This window comes from Rhinopithecus roxellana, chromosome 9, assembly GCF_007565055.1.
Source record: "Rhinopithecus roxellana isolate Shanxi Qingling chromosome 9, ASM756505v1, whole genome shotgun sequence".
Taxonomy (NCBI): domain Eukaryota; kingdom Metazoa; phylum Chordata; class Mammalia; order Primates; family Cercopithecidae; genus Rhinopithecus; species Rhinopithecus roxellana.
Genome location: NC_044557.1, coordinates 139597546 through 139624979, shown reverse-complemented (window position 1 = coordinate 139624979; position 27434 = coordinate 139597546). Strand labels below are relative to the sequence as shown.

General features: G+C 37.3%; 1 protein-coding gene across 3 annotated transcripts in view; it reads right to left on the bottom strand.

Annotated features, from left to right (window-relative positions):
- TUSC3 (tumor suppressor candidate 3) overlaps positions 1-27434 on the bottom strand; it is a 264065-nt gene that overhangs the window by 127165 nt on the left and 109466 nt on the right. For all 3 annotated transcript variants that reach the window (XM_030937977.1, XM_010358156.2, XM_010358155.2), the window contains exon 2: positions 14553-14722. In XM_030937977.1, coding sequence (XP_030793837.1) covers positions 14553-14692 — 140 coding nt within the window. In that variant the 5' untranslated portion in view covers positions 14693-14722. The remainder of the gene's footprint in view (positions 1-14552; positions 14723-27434) is intronic.

The following is a 27434-nucleotide window of genomic DNA, read 5'->3' as shown; positions in this document are numbered from 1 at the left end:
TGATAAGATGCCCAGGAACCATCATGATACACAAAAAATATCTGTTAAATAAATTCATATATATATTGTAAAACCTGAGAAGTCAAAATGAGGAAAGCATTAACCCACACCTTAAATCCTGCAGGATTTCCCAGTAACTCTATTCTTTAGCTTCACGTGGTAAAGAACAGAATATATGCCGACTTTAAAGACTTTTATTGTAATCAATCAAAAAGGCAGACATAAGATGACAGAAACTGTGTCCCAAGAGATGGAGATTATGTCTTTTCTGGTCAACTGAAAGTATTGCCATCACAAGAAACATTCATGGAGGTTTAGTGTGTGCCAGGAATCCTTTTGTGTATTTATACATACTTATCTTCATTTTTTTAACTTTTCTCATCAAACTTATTTTTAATAGATTATTTTTAGAGGAGTTTTAGATTCTCAGCAAAGCTGAATAAAAGGCATAGAGATTCACAAAGTTTTTTTTAAATAATTGGACTACTGATTAACCAATTAACTATCTGAGTATATGAATTATATATTATATATAGAGAGATCTATCTTCTGATACTACAAAATTCCATTACAAGCAACTTTTCTACCCAGTGATACTGTTCCAGACATCTCTAATTTTATTAATGAACTGCCAGACCACCATAGGAATGTCTTATGCTAAACACTGAAGGAATGCTCTTTGACTATTCTTTTCCCCTAGCTTCACTAAGGTATAACTGGTATATGAAAAAACCCACACGATTAATGTATACAATGGGTACAATTTGGTGAGAGTAGACAAAAGTATACACTCATGTTACCACCACCACAGTCAAGTTCATACACACTTCCATGACTTCAAAAAATTTCCTTGTGTCTCTTTTTGTCTGGGTTTGATTTTTGTTAAGGCCTTCAGATACACATAAAATAACATAACACTTTTCACATGACTTCCAAACAATGTAATACTACACATATTATTATGATGTGGCCAAGCAGAAAGAACACAGATAACACATGAATTCTGAAAACTGGGACTTGTGGACTGGCTTTCCACTTTATAATGTATACACTTGAGAAAGTCACAAATACTTTGTTTATTTTCCCGTTTTTAGCATGACAATACTAGTAATCTCTCTTAAGAGTTCTCATGAGGTTAAAAACATGAGGCATAACAAAGACTCTAGTAAATGGCAAATGGGTATGCAAACCTTGGGGTGGCCTGCATCTAGCTTAAAATTCACTTGACTATTTGCATTTGCAGACCTTACTTCTAGTTTCTTCCCCTCTCACTCTCTGCACTAGACCCAAATTTTGTTTAATTTCCTTTCATAAACTAGACTTACTCTTGATACAGGATTTCTGTGAAATTCCTTCCTTCCTTCTCAATGCAGCTTTTCTTTTGTTTCCTTTCCTTCTTTTTTTTTTTTTTTTTTTTTTTTTTTTGAGAAAGAGTCTCGCTCTGTCACCAGGCTGGAGTGCAGTGTTGCGATCTCAGCTCACTGCTACCTCCGCCTCCTGGATTCAACCGATTCTCGTGCCTCAGCCTCCCGAGTAGCTGGGACTACAGGTGCGTGCCACCACACCCGGCTAATTTTCTGTATTTTTAGTAGAGACAGGGGTTTCACCATGTTGGCCAGGATGGTCTCAATCTCTTGACCTTATGATCCACCCACCCCAGCCTCCCAAAGTGCTGGGATTACAGGTGTGAGCCACTGTGCCCAGCCTCAACCCAACTTTTTTATAGCTACAGAGCACACATGGCACACAATACATGTAACACACTCTGTATACATAGCAAAGAGTTAGGTCTAGTAAATGGGAGCAGAGAAACATGCCTTACGAATTCCTCGTCTTTCTGTATAACTTAACACTTCAATTAACACTCCCTTAAATAAATCTTTTTGAACACACAAATTAACAGGAAAAACCAGGATCCTCTCATAAATCTCTGTGGTTTCCCTTCATGACATTTACGAACAAGACTCTGAGATAATGAGAGCAGCAGCTAGGTCAGTTTGTTTGCCATCATCTCCCCTAGGATCCAGGAGAGTATTTATACATAGTGATCATTCAATAAAAATGGTTCAAAAATATATGCCAGTATCGATATAATGTCACCATACTAGTATCCAGTTCCACAGTAAAAAGCCACAAGTTTACAAAATAAGGTTTCTTTTTGTTCCTAGTCCTACTTAAGATTCTTAAGGGATGGGGGAGGCTTATTCTACAGATCCGAAAAATTAAATAAAAACTAAAATGAATATTAAACATATAACTTCTTGCCAAGACCAGGAGAAAACATTTCAGAATTATTAAACGGTTCTGCGTTGGGGGTCCCCAATACCATCACCAGGTTTGGTGATTCACTAAGGGGACTCAGAGGCATCAGAACATGGTCACATTCATGGTTGAGATTTGTTACAGTGAAAGGACACAAAGCCAAATCAGCAGAGGGAAAAGGCACATGGTACAGTCTGAAGTGAACTAGGTAAATTTCCAACAGTGACTCCCTGTCAGGTCACACAGGATCAATTCTGTTGTGGCACGTGTAAAGTGTTGTCTACCAGGGAGGTTCATTACACATTCAGTGCCCAAGAAGGTTGGTCATGTAGATGCCCTCTGTATAGCAGGTGGCAAAATTCCAGACCCACACAAAAAAAGCAGGTGTTCAGCATGAACCACATTGTTTGTAAACAGTTCAGGGACAGTGAACCACCCTTCTCAGCTAAGGAGTGGTGGAGAATTTCCCAAAATCCATGTTCCCATATGGCAGGCAAGGGCCAAATTTGGGAGCTCCCCTTTCTAAGGATAACAATCTCAGGCCTGCTATGTTAACTCTCTTCTGCATGGGCTCATGATAATCACTATCTTCTGATAAATAAAAAGAATAGTATTTTGTTCATTGTATTACGGTGACAAAGACAACAACCTATCACAAGAAAGGGGCATATCTGAAGTGGTTTTACTCGTATTGACTGGATTGTACTAAGTCATCCTCATGGGTCCAAAAAAAACCCAAAATGGTTCTTATGCATCTAAGAGAAATTATTTGAGGACTAAAGCCTGAGACCATGAAAACGAGTAAATCTCATTTAATATGTTAATGACTAAGATAAACTGAAATCACGGAAACCAAGGACAAATGCTTAAAAACAATACAAAGATTAATTGTAACGTATGACTTTATTATATATAATTGTTGCAGCTTTAGATATAAAAATGCAGAAAGTTTTATCTTTAAATGGTTAAGTGCAGCTATCAAGATTATACTTTTAAAAGTCATTTTTTCATTTATTTCAGTTGTAACCTATATAAATAAAACATTTTTAGATAAAGCACTGTTTTATGATATTTACTCCTGTATCTGTATATTAAGAAACTTTTCAACGAGTTTTTCATATCAAAAAATTCTCATTCATTTCATTCAATAAAATCCTACTAAGCACATAGAAAGTCCAAAGCCCTGAACATCATGTGATCTAGCATCAACACATGATCATCACTGAAACCCTGAACATTACGTAATCTAGCATCAACACATGATCATCATCATCACTGTAATGCTAGTATTTGTCCTCGGCCGGGCACCGTGGCTCGTAATCCCAGCACTTTGGGAGGCAGAGATGGGTGGATCACTTAAGGTCGAGACCAGCCTGGCCAACATGGTGAAACCCTGTCTCTACTAAAAATACAAAAATTAGCCAGGTGTGGCAGCACATGTCTGTAATCCCAGCTACTCAGGAGGTTGAGGCAGCGGAATCACTTGAAACCAGGAGGCAGAGAGGTTGCAGTGAGCTGAGATCACGCCACTGTACTCCAGCATGGGCAACAGAGTGAGATTCCTGTCTCCAAAAAAAAAAAAAAGAAAAAAAAAAAAAAAAAAGAAAACAAATAGTTTGCCCTCAAAGAACTTTCTTATTTATGGTCAGATTCCAATTTCTCCTACTAAGATTAAAACTGTATGTGAAAATTACTGAGTTCCTGTAGGATAATGAACAAAGAACTCCAAAAACCATGTAGTTCTCCAAAAAGCATAATCAAAACTACTAATGCCAACACAGTAACTGGGATAAAAAGAATCCTATAGAATATAAATGTAAATGGAAGCAAGGAAATGAACACCTGTAACTTCAGTAATCCATGTAAGAATAGGAAGGTGGAGACCATATGGGGAAAAACGGGTACGAGGGATCCTAGCAGAGGCGAAATACGGGCGGTTGGGTGGGGTGGGAATCACCCCAAGAAAGAGAGAATCTCAGTTGAATTGGAAAACACTGAGAACAGGTCTATATGGTGGGGAAGAACAGTGGCTACTGTGGAACATAAAGAAAGGGGCTTGGAAGTATACAGGAACAAATGTGGCAGTCAAGAATGCACCGCTTTGTGGGGAGTGGGGGACAACTTAGAAGAAGCCGACATGCATTAGTGGCTTGGCGATACAGTGAAACAGAGAAGTCATGGAAATTAAGGGACCGATGGAAACACATATTATCTCAGAATCAGAATATGCCACTGCAAGGAGGAGGAGAGAGGAAGAAAAAGAGAAGGGAGGAAGAAGTGAGCAGGGGAGAAAAATAAGCCTGCTGAACTCAACCTATTTCACGTTATGAGGAGAAAGCATATTTGAATTAAGAAATCAGTAGGCCACCCAAAGTCTAGCCATCACCACTCACATGTAAACTATGGTTTCAGGTCTGGTATAGGAAAGAAAAAAAAATTTTTAAGAAGCAGCAAATGATCAATAGCATCTACACAAGGCTACTACAAAAAGAAATCAGAAAGAATCAAAATTCTTCAACTCATAAAAAATTTCCCTGGAAACAAAATCATGAGGAGAAAACTGAAACAAAATACTCCAAACTAAAGGAAATATCATTAAATAAGCAGTTGAAGACAGAAAATCTCAAATCAGAAATTAAACAACTAGAAATAGAAGGAAATAAAAAGCAGAAAGATGTTACATCACAGTTAGTAAGACTCAGGAAACCAGTATGTTTCAGAAAAGCAAAACAGAATCCATGCAGAGATGATGTCTGCATTACAAAGTCTTCAAAGAAAAATAGAGTTGACTGAAAATAAATAAAGGACATTAAGAATAGGATTAAAAGCAGGTAAGAGAACAAAAACAAAATAAAAGTTTAAGAGGGAATGGGGTAGATTTTAAAAGATTAAACATGGAGAATTAAGAGTCCCTGAGGTAGAAAAAACAATGAAATAGAACTGGTATTTTAAACTACGATACAGTTACATTTCTAAAAATAAAGTCCCTATATACATACTGAAGAGTTCTTTGCGTTCCTGAAAAAGGCAACCCAGAATAGTCAAATCTAAGACATAGCATAGCAAAATTATCAGCCTTCAGTGAAAAAATTTAAAACATACTTTGGCCCGCAAGGCAAAAAAACAAATCACATTCAAAGTAAGAAAACCGGATTGGCAACAATATCTCAATAGCACCAAATAAAATTTCTTGGGACTATCTGAACAGACTACAAACACTCAATTTCTCAAGCAGTGAAAGAAAAACTGTTATCTCTTCAGACTTGACCCCAAAAAGAAGGCCCAGCACCTTACTGAACTCTTTAGGTACTGAAATAAGTTAATCTCCCACTGGGGCATTCTTCTTCATCATTTATATAGACCAGCCCACAAATCAGTGTTCTCTGAAAACGGAATAATCCAACAGGCTACACTGCAAATGTCCAATAAACCACATCCTATATCTTTGGGGACAGACAAACCTAATGACTGCTTCAAACTACAGTCTCCATGAGTGATAATTGTGCTGACTAATGCCTATGGCAATATGAGTTGACTTCCACGTACCGACCCCAATTTGATTTCTGGACAGCACCAGCCTGACATGACCACCAAGTACAAATAAATGCCTAATATCTCTATTTTGGGGTTGGTCTACTGGGATCTGATGACTAAAGTATGAAGCGTCCACCAGTCTTTGCTTGTAGAAATGGTATATGTCAGAGTGCAGCTGACCTGACCATCCATTTTTGTTTTGTTTTTTTTTTTTTTTTGAGAAAGAGTTTCACTCTGTCACCCAGGCTGGAGTGCAGTGGCACGATCTCGGCTCACTGCAAGCTCCGCCTCCCGGGTTCACGCTATTCTCCCACCTCAGTCTCCAGAGTTGCTGGGACTACAGGTGCCCGCCACCACACCCGGCTAATTTTTTGTATTTTTAGTACAGACGGGGTTTCACCGTGTTAGCCAGATGGTCTTGATCTCCTGACCTCGTGATCCTCCCGCCTCCTTCTCCCAAAGTGCACCATCAGTTTTACATTAAAAAACAGCAGCCATCTCTTGTGGGAAACTTTATCCCTAACTCTGCCACCCAACTCAAAGTCAATGGCCCAGTGGAGACCTCAGTTCACAGAAGTTCCCTAAATGCCTGGGCCTGGGTTACTGATGATTCTGCTAAGTTGAAATGTGATGCTGTTTGATGGGCTGCTGTGACTGTTTCCCCTCAGAAACAGCTGTGTAACACCAACAGCAGGTGTGGTTGTTCTGCTCAGTGGCAGAACTCAAGGCAGTCAAGTCCTCACAGTCCCGACCAAGACCCACTTTGACAAATCTTCCTACATTTGTACTGAATATTGCCACTGGCCTAACCATATGATCTGCCGCTTGGAAGACTACAGACTAAGAGATAAAGACACCTCTCTCTTTGAAACATCAATCTTCTGGACAACAAATCACACAGGCCGAGTTGTCACCAAGAGGTCACTTAACGAAGATACCCACAGTGAGGATCCGTAATCTGATAAACCATAGGGAATCAAGCGGCTGATTGAACTTACACTTACCAGATCACCACCAGTGCTACCTGGCTCCATTAGTGGAACTTTATGCAGAAGCTGCAATGAATACTAGACTTGAGACTCTTACCAAACAATGGCCTGTTTACTTTGCAGGGCAGGAGCCATGCTAGTGAAAACATCATACCCAACTGCTCTTAACAAACTGACTTTAATGAGCCTTTGTCCTTTTCTTGGGGCCACCACTGGCACCTTACTACTGTTAAGGTACTCTCACCGTGAGAGTACAGTGTGTTGGAGTACATTGTGCTAGTGAACTCTAGCCATTCCATTATGAATTTTAAAATTAAAATATGTCATATTTCTGGCTTTCTGGACTATTTTACAGTCTAATACCGTGCCTTTTGCCACAAAAGCCACCAAAACATAAGCCACAGGTAAAGTATTCAGCAGTCATTCCACATGCCCTAACATCTGCTAGCATCCAGCATTGCGAAATGCATTTGAGCCACCTCAAAAATTACCATGAAAATATGTGTGACTCGACTTCCTCTCCTCTTTTTGTCCACACACCTTAACCAGGCAGTTTGGTGACTCAACGCATCTATCCCAAGAAAGAGTTCATCTCTTCTTGGCTGCTTCCTAAGAAATAATCAGTACAAGAGACGTGGGCATTATTCAGATCTATTTTGGAAATTCAAGATTCTGTCCTGACCATTCCCGGGATAATGCTTCCTTTCCCCACTTGACAGCTACCTTGAGGAAACTCAATCAATATATCCCCTGGGTGGCAGCCTAGCTTTGGAAACAAAAAGGCCTAGGAAATTCAAATTTAATCTGGGTTCAGTCACTGGGTTCTCTTCTTTCACTGACATGGTCTTAGTTAATAAGGATAACGACCACTTGGCTGAGTGTATTACACACTAAGCCCTCCTGCAGTGGCCTACGGAGGCCACAGTGAAGGATGTAATCAGTCTCTATAAATTTCACTGAAAGGCCCTTGTATCTTTCATACTAAAACTCTCCAGATGAACATCTAATAATCTGGGTGTGCATAGGGGATAACTGGAGAAAAGATGAAGTTACAGATACTCAGATGGAAACATTGATTTTATGAGGGCAAGCAAAAATTCTAGTATGTGAAGATGAAAATTCAGATCCTAGAAGGTAAAGAAGAGAGAGAGATAGTAAAATCTTCTCTCTTTGAGAACCACCTTTGAAAACTTCCTCACATGAAAAAACATACTGGTACAGCTCTCTGAAATCATCAACTACTGTATCTGCCATCTTCCACCAGTGGGGTCTGAACTAATTTTGTCATTCTTCTTAATCTTTAGAAGGAATTTATGGAAGTGTTAATGGAAGACCCCGGCTTCCATGCAAAATATCAATTACCCTTTCTCTCATGTTCCTCTCAGACCCACTTCCACGGCGATAGCTCAGTCTTTCTTAGGAGGGAACAAGGGATGGCCTGTTAGGGCCATAGACAATAAGACAGGTTGGACTAACTACTCCCTGCCAGTCTGTCTAGGATTGTGGACACAATGTACTCATCAAACTGAGTTGGAGGAACCAAAGTCTACCAGCCAGCCAAGAGGCTACACTGAAGGCACTGCCAACCTCGGTTTCTTATGATGAAGCTCCCATTTGTGAGACCTCAATGATTGTAAGCAAAACTTCACAAGGGCACTACATACACTCCCCAGGGCTGGACTTCTCATGCAAAAGTTTAATACCATCTTGTCTTTGCTCCAGTACCACACTAGACATGATGAACTATACCTAGGAATGGGTTATAAGAGACCTTCAAGTGTTTATGGAAGCGTATAACCCTCAGATCACTGTAGAGATCTCTCTAAAATGAGGCTGGCCTTCAGATACCTGGGGGAGCTGTCCCAGAGTGATAACTGACTTGTGTTTATGCATCCCCGTGGGATGTTTTGTCTATGGTGAGAATCATCCAATAGGTAAAAGGTGATGTATTAGTTTCTCACGGTGGCCATAACAAAGTATCACAAACTGAATGGCTTAAACAAAACAAAACCCCTAGTTCTGGAGGCTAGAAGTCTAAAATCAAGGTATCAGTAGGGCCATGCTCCCTCTTAAAACTGAAGGGGAGAAATTTTCCTTGCCTATTCCTGGCTTCTGGTGATGGCTGTCAACACTTGACATTCCCTGGCATCCAGCTAAATTATTCCATTTCCCCATCTCTGCCATCACAAGGCATTCTTCCTGTGTGTCTATAACAATGTAATAAAATAGAATTTAGTAAAAAAAAATTGCGCTCTTTCGCTGATATAGCATCAGTCATATTAAATTAAAGGCCTGCCCTGCCTGAGTATCACCTCATCTTAACTAATTACATCTACCACTATCCTATTTCCAAATGAGGCCACATTCTGGGATACTTGGGGGTTAAGACTTCGGCATATCTTTTTAGAAAGAAACAATTCCATCTATAACAGGTGGTAAGAAATTTATCACTAAGTTTCACTGAAGTCATCAATAATACCACTTCAGCCTCAACTCAATGAGGCATTCACATCAGCTTCAACTCACTGAGTTGTTATGGATGAGAGAACTACCCTAGACGACTTCTTCATGGACCAAGACAGATTCTGCTATACCTGTATTAACGTCTCAGGCCAAGGAGATAAAAGTATGGAATGAGGGAAAGAGAGAAGAAAACATGCAATGTTCTGCTACAATAATATGTATCTAATTGAAGTCATAGTTTTAAAATACATATCTACATCTACATACACATGCACATCCCCACAGAACCATACCTCTTAGCTTTGTCTACAAAAAAGGCCTCAAAGCAATGACACTACCTCAGCAGTAAAGCGTACATGTAGCTAAGCTTTTGCTTTCTAAATATCATTTTCTACTAAGAGGAACCAGGGCTCCTTGAAAAAAGTGCTGATTACAGTTCCACGGCAGAGAACATACGAAGTAAGCTTAGAATATCTTGTGCTAGAAAGTAGACTAAAGGAGAAATGCCATGATATAGGAGTTGGTTCCCAATGGTCAAATTTAGGACAATTTGAACCTGAAGAATAATCCTAGTAATGGATTAGGGAATGAAAAGAATCTTTTGGTTGGAATACTCAAAACAAAAGGTAAGTGAGGTTAGCAAAGCTTGCTTTTACAGAAGAATGACAACTAATTAATGTAGAAGAAATGACAGAATTTGAAAATCTGCATTTCACGATCACTAATGTAATATCAAGTTCAGGCAAAGAAGATCAATGAATGCTACAAGTGCTGGGTAAAACATTACTTCTGAGAAACAGGATATTCACATGATCACCCTGAATCCTTCCTCCCAAGCCACTTATCTCCCCAAATACTTAATACAAGTGAAAACAATATCCTTGTACAGTGGAGAGATCTAACAACCATCACCCTAATCAAGTGATCAATCTCAGCACTGGTACATGAACAAGCTAATATTATGGGCCTCCTGATAATATACCATAAGAGGTATTCCAACTAACCACTATAGTACTCTTCCCTTGAATATAATCATGAAGAAACAATCAGACAAATCCAGAGCAAGGGACACCATAAAAGGCAAGTAGCTTGGATTCCTCAGGGAAAAAAAAAGAAAAGTCAACGTCATTAAAACACAGACTTTTTTTTTTAAGTGTGGAAATGTTATACATTAAAAGAAAGAGGTGCAACAATCAAAGGTAACAGATTAACTTCGAATGGATCTCACACGGCATGGGGGTGGGGGAAGGAAATGAAAGACATTTTGCAGACAAATGTAAAATTTAAATATAAACTATATAGTAAGATTACATCATTGAACTAATATTAATTTACTTAAAAGTTATAATGGTGTTCTAATTATAGAAGAATAGCTTTAGTCTACGCATGGTGGCAGGTGCCTGTACTCCCAGCTACTTGGGAGGCTGAGGCAGGAGAATCACCTGAACCAGGGAGGCGGAGGTTGCAGTGAGCCATGATCACTGCACTCCAGCCTGGGTGACACAGCAAGACTGTGTCTTTTAAAACACACACACACACACACACACACACACACACACACACACCAGTCTTCAACTCAAGAGATGTATTAGTGAAGTATTTAGGGACAATATTCCATGATGTATGTAACTCATAGGTAGTTTTTTGCTAATATTTGACTATTTCTTTTTATCTATACTTAGAGCAAAATGCAAGTGGCAAAACATTAATAATTAGTGAATCTTTGTAAAGGGTAGCACAGGTGTCCACTGTACTAGTTTCAATTTTCTGTAAGCTTGAAATTAAAAAGATGAAGAGACTACAGCTAGACTTTAAAGGAAAAAATATAGAACATAGAAAAGAATTCAAGGAATGCTACAATGTCACATATATAATGAATGTTTGTTGTAAACAGTAAAAAATGTTGGGATTATCCTGTCTGAAGAAGACGCACCTAGGAAGAAAGTTAACACAGTGAAGTTACATCATATGCCTTCAATATAATTAAACTACATAGCTCAGCAATAACTTGAGGGCATCATTTATACCAAACTGGTCATGATTCACTCAAGAATGAAACGTGTCTTATGTTAGCCAAACCAGAAAAAGAACATGTGAAAGGCATGACAGTTCCCCAGTCTTGACAAAGAGGTGAAATACCTTGTTCACGTAGTCAAATAAACAAAAGAAACCTAAAAAGTAAGGGCCATGAAGAAATATTATCAAAGGGAAGAGGAAATTATAAGGGTTATAGTACCAAACCCAAACAAAGTAATACACTTACAAGTGCTTTAAGTGATATACAAGGGTAATTTTATCTATACCCAAGTTTCACCTTATCTGTTAATTTCACACTCTAAACCCACGAGAGGTGTGACCTCTCTGTAACGAAACAAAAGGGTGGCAGGCTCTTTTCCACATGATTCTAGCCAGCTGTATTCAATTCACCAGTCCCCATCATGAGACACACCCCGAAGCAAAGCTTTTCATGGTCATACGAGTTTAGGATATGCTGGCAGAGGGATCACTGCCCTAAAACACTAACAATCTTGGTTAGGAACACAAAAACAAGAAACAATTACAGTTTACAGAATAGGGACAATAATGAACATGTGCACTTAAGAAAAGCATTAAATTCTAATAGCTCTGGAGTCACAAATCCCAACCCTGAACAGCTATTAGCTGTGTGACTTTAGAAAAATTATAACCTTTCAGCTTTAACATTCTCATCTATAAAACGAGTTTTGTTCATATCTAACTCTCACAATGAGAATCACATAAGATTTTATATACATATATCTATATATATAGTGTATATATAAATGACTTAACATAGTGTCCCCAATAGTTCACACAAAATAAACAATAATTTTATTTTGTTGGGGCAGAATGGATGTTGGTTAATATCTAATATATCAATATAATAAGTTATTCATCATTCTCAAAATATTTTGTAATTTACCAATTTTTCATTTAACTGGAGTCCAATTATATATTAATCTTCAACACATCACCAAAACTTCCGTTATACAAGCAACTTGCTTGATTCTACATAAGTTTTTTTATTTCCCTTCCAGTGAATTTTCTTCTTAAGCCTCCTGATCCACAGTAATATCCTTCGATGAGGATATTTCATTCTCAGAATTCGTAATAAACCCTGGAAGAGATGAGCAATTTTGTAGAAGAATACATCTAAAAGAGTTACCAATTATGAAGAATATTCCCTACAGTATAATTTGATTTTTAAAAAAGTTTGGAGTTAACACTTAAGGGAGGTGAGAATTATATCGAGTAGTCTTAATTAACAACTTTATTTGGCCGAGGAGTTTGATGTTAGCACTGAGGGAGGTGAGAATTGAATTCCAAAATTTGTGAATAAACTGACTGTGTGAAGGAAGAGCAGAATTATCTGCTAAAAGGGCTTACAAGGAAGCCAACAGCTCATTCAGCAGCCTTTAAGCAAGGAAAATCAACTGAAGAATCTAAATGCAAGCTAGCTCTAGAAGAAAATTTCACTTTTTTTAAAAAAATAAAGAAAAAAGCAAGGAAGTCTCAAAAAGGAAAGTCCTACGATTTTTAAATTGTAACTATGAACTCTTCAAAGATCGCATACAATTATAAATATTACGGCAGTGTTACAGAAGTGGTCCAAAATTACACGACACAGAAGGACTCAGGAGGAGTAATTCAGGTGAGGAAAAAAAAAAACCAAGATGGCCACAAATGACAGGGTGCCTTTCTCAGTGCATCTACAACTCCCTCTGAGGCTTCATTTACTACTCAGAAATATAATTTGAATAGTTTTTCTTGAAAAATATTTCTGGAAACTCCTCTTTGCCTTTTCATCTTAGTTGTCACCCTGAGATCTCTTTGGTCCACTCTAACCACTATCATATGGATTACAGAGCTCTCCTGGCTCAGTAACAATAGATCTCAAGACTACTTCTCTACCACAATTACTTAACAGATGCCCCTTTGAAATTCGTATCATTCTATAGTACAACCTAGATGTCCTTTAACAAATGAATGGTTAAATAAACTGCAGTACAGCCATATAATGGAATATTATTCAGTAATTTAAAAAATTAATTGCTGAGAAATATAACAACTTGGACATTTTTTTAGGGAATTACGGCAAATTTTTAAAAGCCAAACCCAAAAGGTCACATACTACACAATTCCATTTACATAAGATTCTTGAAATGACAAAATGATAGAAATGGAGAACAGGTTAGTGATTGCCAGAGGTCAGAGGTCAAATTCGACAGGTAAGAAGTACAATGTAGGGCGGGTGTGACTTGAAATGGCAAGAAGTATTCCTACAGTAATAGAGCTGTTCCGCATTTGTCTCTACCAATGCCAATACGCTACTTGTGAATTTGTACTATAGTTTTATAACAGGTTACCAATGGAGGAAACTGGGTAAAAGATGTGTACCTACAATTATCTCAAAATAAAAATTTCCATTTAAAAAAGTGTTTGTTGCATACTTTTAGACAAGTATTTATACTTGTCCAAAGTTTTCTTTAATTTGTTCCTCCTGACAAATATTTCATTCATTTAAAACTGTTTACTTCTATAGCATAGAAATTTCTAATCATTGGCAGTATCAAAAATTAAATGGGTTACGCTAGGTAAAAGTGAGTGCTATTAAAAATTAAAAATTGGGCCAGGCACGGTGGCTCAAGTCTGTAATCCCAGCACTTTGGGAGGCCAAGACGGGTGGATCACGAGGTCAGGAGATCAAGACCATCCTGGCTAACACGGTAAAACCCCGTCTCTACTAAAAAAATACAAAAATCTAGCCGGGCGAGGTGGCGGGCGCCTGTAGTCCCAGCTACTGCGGAGGCTGAGGCAGGAGAATGGCGTAAACCTGGAAGGCGGAGCTTGCAGTGAGCTGAGATCCGGCCACTGCACTCCAGCCCGGGCGACAGAGCAAAACTCTGTCTCAAAAAAAAAAAAAAAAAAAAAAAAAAAAAATTAAAAATTGATTATATTTAAGGGGGCTACTTCATTAAGCATAGCTGTAATTGAGTGACCTACAAGGCAACCTGCAGGATATAAAGAAGATAAACCAGTTTTATGACTATATGTGCAACTGGTCAATGAATATTTTACATGCCCACAATAAAAGAATATTAGCCTATCCATATCATTTTCTAAAATACACTGATTTTTCAGCTTATTTTTAAATGTGCACAGTTATATTTGACTATTAAACAACTGTTTAATTATCTTACATATATTTATCTTCAAATGAACATTAAAAATACATATGTAAGCCATGGATAATAGTTTTTAATATTTTTTAAATACATAAATTACCTGCACACAGAACACTGCCGCTGAGGCTGAAGAGCAGTGAACATAACAATCATGGAATAGTTTCGAGGTGGTGCCTTTATAAATTTTCGGAATTTATCACCATTCATTCGGAAGATTGAGCGTCTGGAACTCCATTCCATCAGCTGCTCTACTTTTTCAGCTAAAAGATTCTGCAATTAAACACAGAAATTTACATTTACAAAGAGTTAAAGTCCTTTTGTTTGAATTTCATATAAATGCATAAAATGTTTTTCTTTTTCCTAATGATATCCAAGTTTATAGAAAAGTAAGACTGTATTTCTGCTCCCAGAAAGATAGAAAAGACACACATTTTTCTAACGTAGGGTTTTCTTTTGGCCTTACATATCCCACACCAGTTGATAGAGAAGTCAGCAATCCAAGAATGCCAATGGGGCAGACATTAAAAAAAAAAAAAAAAAAAAAAAGGCTCAAGAAAAGTTAGCTCTTCCTATTCAAAAGACAAAGAAAGGGGAAGCCCAGTAAAACAAAATAGTAACTGCTCTACTCTAACCAAACATCACAGCAAAAGGAAAACAAAACAACAACAAAAACTACCATCTCACAACCACCCCCACAAATATAAAGCTGAAACTATACACAAGAGTGTTGTATGATTCTACTTAAAGTCAAAAATAGGAAAAACTGATCTACTGTGGTAAAAGTCAGCATGGTGGCTAGTCCGGGAGGCAGCACAGGTGGAGCTGGGCTACTAGTAATATTCTGTTCCTAGGGAGGTTTGGGAGGAGACAGCACTGTAGCTTCTGTATAGAAGGCTCTTATAGGCTAGGAATGGTGGCTCACACCTCTAATCCTAGCACTTTGGGAGACCAAGGTGGGAGGATCACTTGAGCCCAAGGAGTTCAAGATAAGCTTAGGCAACATAGCAAGATCGCGTCTCTAACAAAAAAAAAAAAAAAGGCTCTTATCTTTAGATCATTCATTTTACTTGAACAAGTCTGAGAAGTTAACAACTCTACAACATTGTATTCCTACAAGAAAAAGAAATTCCCTGCCATTTTAAAACCAAGCTAGTATCAATGGTCAGGAGAGAAAGGCTTGAACTGTGCCATTTAACCAAGCTCTACTCTAGAAATCAGAGAGAAAAGTAATCTCTTTCCCCTCTCCTCTCAAGCGAAAAAGGAAAAGTGGCTCACAGACACTGGGCACATATACACCAAGGAGAGAGAAGGCAAGGTAGACATCTGATCCTAAGTTAAGGTAAAAGACTTGTTGCAGTGCTTTGCACTCACCTGAACAGGAAAGAAGATAAATGGAAAGAAATGGAAGGGAGGAAGGAAACGAAAGTCACTTGGCCAAAGAGTATAGTAACCGGCAGAGACAGAACATTCAGATATGCATGCATGCTAACTGTATGAAACAGAAAAATAATAGTTAATGACTCGACTGTGTGTGTTTTTTTAAAAGACACAATTTTGCCACAACCAGAGGGCATCAACTGAAATTGATCTTAACCTCAAAACAGATTACTTGCATTTAGTCAGATTTATATATAAATATATTAACATATATTTATATAATTTATATATATAGATAATTTATATATATATTATCTATATATAATTATATATTATATAGATATATATATAAATTATATATATATAAATTATCTATATATATAATTATAGATATTATCTATATAAATTATCTATATATAAATATATATAGATATTATCTATATAAATTATCTATATATATAAATATATATAGATTTTATATAGATATTTATATATATAGATAATTTATATAGATAAAATCTATATATATATAAGCAATCTGAGTTATATATATAGCTTTGGAAATGTACTTTATATATATTACATATTTTTACATATATTTATGTGTATTTTATATATATATATTTCCAAAGTAAAATAATCACCTTATTAAAGTGAAAATGAAAACTTCTCTGCCTCATCAATATACCCAAAACAGTAGAAAATGACACACAAAGACTTCTCCTAATTGGTCTTAGTTTTAATTTTCAGAAGCAAAGTGAGGTTGTTTTCCATGTTAAGCATAATTTAATAGTGTTTGCTTTACAGAAAACTGTTATATATTTAATAAGATTTGAAGTCTCCAATATTTACCAATACATGCAATGAACTAACTCACTATATAAATTCTTTTGAGTCTTGAAAACATTTTAAAATAATAAGATAAAAACTATACGAATATTTATTTTTTATACATTTACAGACTGTGACCCTCTATGAAAAGAGTGGAAATCAAGCAGGGTAATCCACTAATGAAGGAAGAAGAGAATTGGTCTAACAAAGTTACTTACCTATGAGTTACCTCAGTATACTTTTCTCATTAAATACATGCACAACACACTCTCACACACAGACACACACCACACACACTCTTTTAACACTCTTTGAATTTCTACAATAATCTTACTGTTTTTCTTATTTAAAATTCCCATTTATAGCAAATATCTATCTATGAAAACAGTAAATAACTGTAAAAGGTCAAATATTTCACTTTACTTTTCAGTAATCAAAGAAGCCAGCCCCAGTTTCATGGATGCTGAAAGGAATGAGATTTCTGAGTCTGGTACTCCTATCTCCCATGCTTCCCACCTTCAAGGTAGTATGAAACTCATTTACGAGGCTGATCACAAATGAAAATTCCTTACAGAGGAATATTTCTTATTTAAGCAACAAAGGACGAGGTAAGTTACAAGTGCCTTTAAAAAACAAACAAAACACAAGAATGTATACTCTTAACTTGGCTTAACTGAACTCCTTTTTGTACTACACTTCTGGTTATCATACTCTATTCCTTCAGAATTAGGCAAATATAAATATGCCATTTTTCTAAATATTAAGAACCACTGTGCTACAGATTTCAGGGCACACAGTCATGTTTAATATTAAAAAATCAATGTAAAATATAACTTTTACACAATCACATCTTGAAAAATGTAGAATTCCAACTATATGTAATTTTCCCATTACAAATATTCTGGAAAAAAACTTTTAAAGAAAATGCCTATTAGTCCCATCATTTTGCATCAATCTTGACTAATTGGTATTTTTCATTACCATGACTACACTTCCTTACCAACACTATATCAGTGTGAAATTCTAACGTTATCTGCAATCTATTAATATATTATAGTGTGAGATTCACTATACCCTCATCAGATTAGGGTATTCATTCTTATTTATTTTCTATATCTCTTTATAGTATACACATACGCACACACACTTCCAAATTAATCAAAAATGGTATCTTATTTTAATTTGCAATTTGTTCGTTTGTTTGTTTCTGAAACAGTCTCCCTCTGTTACCTAGGCTGGAGTGCAATGGTGCAATCTCAGCAAACTGCAACCTCTACTTCCAGGGTTCAAGGGATTCTCATGACTGAGCCTTGCACTGTTATTTTTGGCAAAATTGAGCCATTTTTTCACAATTCTGAATGCTCTAATTTTCTTTGTTACTAATTACATCTCGTCCTTTATCCTTGATCCATTCATAAAAATAATCTGTCCTATACAAGAGATTAAAAAGTATACAGAATAGGCCGGGCACAGTGGCTCCCGCCTGTAATCCCCAACACTTTGGGAGGCTGAGGCAGGCAGATCACAAGGTCAGGAGATCAAGACAATCCTAGCTAACACAGTGAATCCCCGTCTCTACTGAAAAAACAAACAAAGAAAAAATACAAAAAATTAGCCAGGCGTGGTGGCGGGCGCCTGTAGTCTCAGCTACTTGAGAGGCTGAGGCAGCAGAATGGTATGAACCCGGGAGGCGGAGCTTGCAGTGAGCCAAGATTGCGCCACTGCACTCCAGCATGGGCGACAGAGCCAGATGCTGTCTCAAAAAAAAAAAAAAAAAAAGTATATGGAATAAAACTCTTTCCAGACTAATCAATGTTAAAACTAGGATAAAATTTTGTCACTTCTAAATTGTTTTCTTTTTGCTTATAGGGTAAACTAGGAAGAACAGAGAGCAATTATAACTGAGAAAAGTAGCATTTTAAGAGCATATACTGTATTTGATTACATTTTGTGAATTATTTTTCTTTTAAAAGTCTCAATCTATTACATGAAAAATATCAATTATTTAAAAGCTAGAAAAACAAATCCATGCTCTGGAACAGCAATAAATTTCAAATCATAGTGAAAGTAAGAACTGAAATCTCTCTCCTATTCTTAGTATCCCAACTGCCTGATTATTCAAACACATTTCTCCCTTAAACTAGACTAGAATATCAGTAAAATCCACGAAAAGATTTTTCTTTGAATTTTCAGTATCAAACAACTTGTAATAATTTCTTCCAAAACACAGCATATAGGATAATGGAAGTGTTCCAACTCGTGACTAGTGGTAGAGCCATGACTGCATTTGCCAAAACCCACAGAAATACAGTCATGTGTTGCGTAGTGACATTAATCACTTAACAACAGATTCCATACACAAAGATGGTCCCAGAAGATTAGAATGGGGCTGAAAAATTCTTACCGCCTAATAATGATGGGTAGCCATGGTAACACTGCAGCACACCATATTACTCCTGTGTTTGTGGTGATGCTGGTGTAAACAAACCTACTGGCTGCCAGACATATGAAAATATGGCACGTGCAATTACGTAGAGTATATAATACTTGATAATGACAACAACTTTGCTACTAGTTTTACGTATTTACTATACTTTTTATCTTTAGACTGTACTTCTTCTCATTTGTTTTCTAAAATTAACTGTAAAATAGCCTCAGGCAGGTCGTTTATGAGGTGTCCAGAAGAGAATGTTATCCTAGGAAACGACAGTTCCATAACTGTTATTGCACGGGAAGGCCCCCCAGTGGGACAAGATGTGGAGGTAGAAGATAGTGATATTGATAATCCTGACCCTGTGTAGGCCTAGGCTATTGTTTGTGTCTTAGTTTTCAACAATAAAGTATAAAGAAAAATGTTTTAATCAGAAAAAAAGCTTACAGAATAAGGATATAAAGAAAATACTTTTGAACAGCTATAAAATGTGTTTGTATTTTAAGCTAACAGTTATTACAAGAGTCACAAAGTTTAAAAAATTAAAAACTTTTTAAAAAAGTGATAGTAGGGTAAAGTTAATTGATTATTGAAGAAAAATTTTTCAATACAGCCTAAGCGTGCAGTGTTTAGAGAGTTTACAGTGGTGCACAGTAACGTCCCAGGCCTTTGCACTCACTCACCACTCACTGACTGATTCACCCAGAGCAACCTTCAGGCTTGGAAGTTCCATTCATAGAGAGTGTCCTAGACGGGGGGACCATTCTTTATCTTTTATACTGTATTTTTACTGTACCATTTGTAAATTTAGACGTGGTCAGATACACAAATACTTTTTATTGTGTTACAACTGCCTACAATATTTAGTAGAGTACTACTGTGCACAGCTTTGCACCCTAGGAGCTATACCATACAGCCTAGGTGTGTAGTAAACTATACCATCTAGGTTTGTGTAAGCATACTCTACGATGTTTGCACATGACACATTTCTCAGAACATATCCCTGTCTTTAAACAACAGTAAACAACACAAAAATAATTTCTGACTTACATATTTTTAAATGATCAGCCAGGGTTGGGAGGATGGTTCCAAAATGAAAAGCAAACTTCAACAACTGAACCTGACTGCATTACTAACATAAACATAACTTTGGAAAACAGTATTTGGCTGGATATTCTTAAAGCCAAAGAGAAAAAGAAACTGCAGACAAATAACATACTCGACTTATTTTTGTTTCTCATGGAGGTATGTATTATCACTTCTGTTACTCTGTGAGTACACCACAGTTGGAGAAATAAATATACATCTGGCTTTGTATCACTGTCAGAAAAGAACTCACAAGTAAGGAAAGGGGGAGGGCCAGAATGAATCTTGTGACACTGGATAGGAGCTGGAGGCATCCATATTAATCTGTGGCTTTTAAAACAGGAATATAGGCCAGAAGTGGTGGCTCACACCTGTGATCCTAGCACTTTGGGAGGCCCATGCAGGTGGATCACGAGCTCAGGAGTTAGACCACCCTGGCCAATATGGTGAAACCCTGTCTCAACTAAAAATACAAAAATAAGCCAGGAGTGGTGGCATGAATCTGCAGTCCCAGCTACTCAGGAGGGTGAAGCAAGACAATCGCTTGAACCCGCGAGGCGGATGTTGCAGTGAGCCGAGATCACGCCACTGCACTCCAGCCTGGGCGACAGAGCGAGACTGTCTCAAAAATATATATATACGTGTGTGTCTATCTATATAAATAATATATATATAAATAATATAGATAGACACACACACGTACACACACACATGTATACATACATATATTTTTTACACATGGATACAGAAACAAATATAGACTTGTATGAGTGAGTGCATTACTGTACATATATTTCCTCCCTTTGTCTGCTGATTACACAGGATTCTTTCCATGACCCTTCGCTAGCCAGAAATCTCTGGCCAGCGGCGCCTCTGCTCAGGCTTCGCTGGGCTCATTCTGCCCACTCTGCCTAGCAGGCTGTGCTGGCTCTGTGCTACTTGCCCAAATTCTATGCCCCCTGCAGCTCTATGCTTGGCCTGTAGCTGGGCCAGGCATGCGGCGACCTGCTTCTGACTTGGAAATCGACATCTAGATGAGGGGAACACAGCCGCACCCAAAAACTCAGATATGCCAGCAACAGCAGAGCCCCAAGGGGTGTTACGGGTCTTGCTCAGGGAGTCTCGAGGTCAGAGCCTCAAAGGACTGTTGCAGCACTCTCTCCTTCCTGCCACCCACGGCACAGCCAGAACGAATCAAAAATATTTCCAATTGAACTTGATAGTTTTAACATATTTGAGTTAATTTTAAAATCAATAAAACAGATTGTTTTTTTTTTTTTAAGATGAACTCTCACTCTGTCACACAGGCTGGAGTGCAGTGGTGCTACCTCTGCTCACTGCAACCTCCGTCTCCCTGGTTCAAATGATTCTCCTGCCTCAGCTTCCCGAGTAGATGGGATTATAGGCATGCGCCTGGCTAATTTTTGCATTTTTAGTAGAGACAGAGTTTCGCCATGTTGGCCAGGCTGGTCTCCAACTCCTGACCTCACGTGATCCACCCGCCTTGGCCTCCCAAAGTGCTGGGATTACAGGCGTGAGCCACCGCAACTGGCCTGATATTCTGGAAGACATATATAATATGCAAATTTCTATGAGTAAATTTTGTATAAAAATACACGTCACTATAAACTTCTAAAATAGAAATTAATCACTACTGAAAAAAAAGCAAAAAAATCAAGATCTCTACTTTTATTCTTTAAGAGTCTTCATTTCTGAACCTATTCCTATACCACACTAAATTATCTACTTTTATTCTACTTTCCTACTCTGTTATCTACCAGTAGAACTTATTCCTTCACCAGCCTGGACTGCAGCAGTGAGACTCCAACTCTACAAAAATTGTTTTAAAAATTAGTCGACCTTCATGGTGTGTGCACGTGGTCCTAGCTATTCGAGAGGCTGAGACCAGAGGATCACTTGAGTCCACAAGTTCAAGTGACTGAACTTTGGAACTTATTCCTTCTATCTAACTACATGTTTATATCCATTAACCAGCCTCTCTTCATTTTTCATTTCAGTACTTATGGGTTTAACTCATTTTTGTAGTATTTCACAACATTTTAGTGTATACACGTCCTGTATTTTCTTTTTTCCTTTTTAGTTGACACATAATAATTACACATATTTATGAGTAGAGAGGGATATTAAATCAGGGTAATTAGAATATGTATCACTTCAAACATTTATCATTTCCTTGTGCTGTGAACATCTGAAATCCTCTCTTAGCTTTCTGAACATATGTAACATATTAGTGTAAACTATATTCACTCTACACTGCTTACAGAACATTAGAACTTATTCCTCCTATCTAATTTTGTGGCTAAATAACCTCTTCCTATCCTCCTCTCCTGCCTACTTTTCCCATCCTCTAATAAGCGTAATTCTACTCTCTACTTCTGTGAGCTCAATCTGGTTTTTGGTTTCTTTTTAACTCCCAAATGCATGAAAACATGTGGTGTTTGTCTTTTTGTGCCTGACTTACTTCGTTTAACACAATGTCCTCTGGACTCATCCATGTTGCTGTGAATGGCAAGACTTCACTTCCTCTTACAGCTGAATAGCATTCCATTGTGTATATACGACGCTTCTGTTATCCATTCACATGTTGATGGACATTTAGGTTGATTCCACATCAGGGGTATTGTGAATAACGCTTCAATAAACATGAGAGTACAGATATCTCTCTGATATACTGATTTCCTTTCCTTTGGATAAATGACCATCGAGATTCCTGAATATTATGGTTTTTGTATTTCTGGTTTTTTAAGAAATTTCTATACTGTTTTCCATCACGGCTGTCCTAATTCACATTCCCACCAAGAGTATACAAGAGTTCCCGTCACTAAGCATCCCTTTCAGAATTTGGGGTGGTTTTCTTTTGTTTTTTCTTTCTTTTGGTCTCTTTAATAATGGCCTGAATAGCTGCATTTCTATACTTTCAATACATATAAAAGTAAATCGAAATTTCAATTCTAATCCAAAGAGTCTGTTTCATGTATAAATTATTATGTAACTATATCCTTAGCAAAAAATAATAATAATCTGGCATTTCACAAATTACTATGTCCAAAGCAATTTACAAATTTGTACAAGCATGACTTCATATTTAAATATCATGAAAACCTAAACGTTTATCAACTGTTGAATGGATAGACAAAATGTGGTAGGTCCACACAATGGAATACTGCTGGGAAACAAAAAGAAGCAAACTTGTAACTGCCACGACATGGATAAGCCTCCGGAACATTATACTCACTGAAAGAAGCCAGACACTAGAGACCACACATTCTGTTCTTTCATTTATAAAAAATGTCTAGAAAGGCAAATTTACAAAGACAAGAAGTAGATAAGCAGTTGTCTAAGCCTGGAGGTAAGAATAGGGATTAACTGTAAACAGGCACAAGTATCTTACTGAAGTGATAAAATGTTCTAAAGCTGATTTCTACTGATGGTTGTACCACTCACTAAAGTTAACGAAAGTCATTTAATTGTACACTTAAACGAGTGCAGTTTTTTTTTTTGTTTTTTTTTTTTTTGAGATGGAGTCTCACTCTGTCACCCAGTCACAACACTTGGCTAATTTTTTGTATTTTTAGTAGAGACGGGGTTTCACTGTGTTACCCAGGATGGTCTCCATCTCCTGGCCTTGTGATCCGCCCACCTCGGCCTCCCAAGGTGCTGGGATTACAGGCGTGAGCCACTGCGCCTGGTCAATGAGTGCATGTTAAGAAATGCTAAACATACTTACGCAAAGGCTAGTGAGCCTCATCCAACGCTAAAGACCCCTATCTCAGCCTAGATTAACTATTCTCTGCCTGTCCTTACAGACTCAGTGCTTCCAACAAGTGATTAAAAAAACAAAAACCTTAATTAAAATAATATGTGTTACGAGCTAATGCACAGAAAATACTTAATTCTCTCAGAAACATAATTTTGGTACTAAATAATCTGAGAATTCTCACGTCTTTAGAAGAGAAAAGAATAATTTTCTCTTCTATCCTTCACAGAGTTCTTAACACAGACCCCCGCCAAAAAAAAAAAAAAAAAATCACAAAACAGCAGAACCTTAACAAATGTATACTTCCTGTACACGTGGGAGATAACACAGGGAAAGTGAATGATTCTCTAAAATAGATCTCAAAGGCCTAATTCAAACTTCTCTGTTCAGGCGTCCCTTTCGGTCTTCTGAAGAGAATTATGCTCATGGATCTCAGCTCCCTATTCCCAGTGAAAAATGAAAGTTGGGTCAAAAAGTTCATGACTAAAGGGAATGTTCTGTAGTTAAAGGAGGACAGAAATATCTATAAGATGGAGTATAATATAACCCTTACAAAAACTGAGATAATGCTATATGTATTTGTATTAGTCTGTTTTCACACTGCTAATAAAGACATATCCGAGACTGGGTAATTTATAAAGGAAAGAGGTTCAATGGACTCACAGTTCCACGTGGCTGGGGAGGCCTCACAAGCATGACAGAAGATGAAGGAACAGCAAAGGGACGTCTTGTATGGCAGCAGGCAAGAGACAGCATGTACAGAGAACCTCCCCTTTACAAAACCATCAGATCTCATGAGACTTGATGTTTGTAAAATTACATGGGCCAATGTAAGGAAAACTCCTAGCACAGCATCTTACAAATGATAAGACACTCAAATTTCTTTTCCTTTTCTTCAGGTCATGATCTATCAACAACACAGATCACGTTGCTAAAGGAATTATCTGTAGTGGGAATTTTTAAAAATCTCATTAATACCTTCAATCTCAGAGTTACCTAATGTTTCTGAGTATTACAAGAAAAGCATTGTGCTAAATTTACTTAAAAAAAAAAAAAAGCACTGTGAAACACCCGTTACATGAAAAGATAGATTATCTCACAGTCCTCAAATTTGGCTTAAGTAAGACAGATCCCATTCTCAAGGCCTTAAGGCAAATAAACTCTAGCACTAAAAAGTGTCCATGTGTATACACACATACATATATATAATACATATATATCATACATATGTATATATAAAATATGGCTTATATTGATGTGCGATGGCTGTAGCTTTGCTGTAAAGTAAATGGCTTAGTGCCAACTCAGGAAGGGATGGTAAAGAATATATTGTTTCTGTGAACATTAACTGATATTGTGGCTCCTTTAAATTCAGGGCAGAAGATTCTGAAGCCTAGATTGGTCCTATCAGTAAAGAGTGGGTGAACAGTTGGCTTTGTCTGCTACTGGTACAAGGATGGGACATAGAGACAAAGATGTCATAAACCTATCACATCAGAAAACGAAAAAGAAATCTGTAACTTAGAATCTTCAAAAACAAAACAAAGAAACCCATCCTTGTTACTTTATAAAAAACAAAGGTTTGCAGGTCACATCTATTAATGAAGTTAACAGAATCAGTCATAGTAAGTTCAGATGCCCATTCCTCTTTCTTATATTTTTTCTTTCTTATATTTTTATCTTAATATTTTATGAAGGCTTAACTTTACAGCAACTTAGTATAATAAACAAGCTGGCATAATCCACACGCCAATCTCCAAATTATGACATCACTCCATTGTTTCTCAATTAACATTTTACTACAATAACCAATTTATAACCAAAAATACAAGAAATAGTACACTACATTAAACAATACATAATAAAATGGTTCATTCCAAAGTGAAGCTTAAATAGAGTAAGAGCTCACTCATCTATTATTTTTTACTTATTTTTTGTTTCTTTCAACATTTTATCCCTAGAAACATTCAGATAGCAGGTAATCATCAAAATAGCCATACTATAAGTTGCTTATAGTAATTCACAGCATGTGGATCTGGAATGAGAACAAGAGGTCCATGTTGAAGGTATCAACTGGTAACACACAGAAACAATTTCATGACCCCTTTTGTTCTTCTCATATTTTTAAAGGAGTCTGAGCAGAAAAGAAGGCTTTACTTTGCAAGACTCTAATATTTAAGGAGTTCAATCAAAACCCAATCATACATCAAACATGAGCAGCCAGATGCATATCGTTTTGCATTTGGTAGAAAAGTTATCTTCCATGTTGGAAATTCGATCTTAAAAATCCATATTCATATCTCTTTTCTTCTTTTTTTTTTTTTTTTTTTTTTGAAGACAGAGTCTTGCTCTGTCGCCCAGGCTGGAGTGCAGTGGCGCGATCTTGGCTCACTGCAAGCTCCGCCTCTCGGGTTCACGCCATTCTCCTGCCTCAGCCTCCCGAGTAGCTGGGACTACAGGTGCACACCGCGACGCCCGGCTAATTTTTTCTATTTTTAGTAAAGACAGGGTTTCACCATGTTCACCAGGATGGTCTCAATCTCCAGACCCTGTGATCCGCCCACCTCAGCCTCCCCATATTCATATTTAATATTGTCATACTTATCAGATTTAAAAATATATAAAGGGCAATTAATGCTTCCAGGAACCAAAAAATCAGAGGTTAAGCACTATACCACCTTATCTACATTACACACTGATAGTTCAGTAAAGACCACCAATACTTTTAAAGGCACTCAGAAAACCATAATAAGCTATACAATAAACAAAACAAATACACCATTTTCATCAGAAATATAAAATGCATAGAGCACACATGCCATAATGAAAGCAAAAATTCCAAGAGGTTAATCAGTTAAGAACTCAGCAAATCATGGTATCTCCAGAGAAAATGTAATTAGCATTGCATCAGAAACAATTTTCATTACATTCAAAAGTAGAAAGGTAGCCAGGCACGATGGCTGACGCCTGTAATCCCAGTACTTTGGGAAGCCGAGGCGCGCAGAACACGAGGTCAGGAGTTTGAGACCAGCCTGGCCAACAGGGTGAAACCTCGTCTCTACTAAAAATACAAAAATTAGCTGGGCGTGGTGGCAGGTGCCTGTAGTCTCAGCTACTTGGGAGGCTGAGGCAGGAGAATCGTTTGAACCTGGGAGGCAGGGATTGCAGTGAGCCAAGATCGCACCATTGCCCTCCAGCCTGGGTGACAGGGTAAGACTCTCTCTCCAAAAAAAAAAAAAAAGTTATTTAATTTGATAGAGAGCACTATAAAATTAAAGAAAGAAATACTGTAAAATTCCATACCAATTCCACCTCTGGGAAGATCCTAAAGATCTTTTGTGTAAAGTTATCTAACGAGAAGTGGAGAAATTAAGTTATTCTGACATCACACTTTTTTTGAAAAAGAAGCTGTCAGTGGATGGCACTACAATATTCAATTAAGTGAACTTTTTCTAGAGACACATTAAAAATAATTCCAG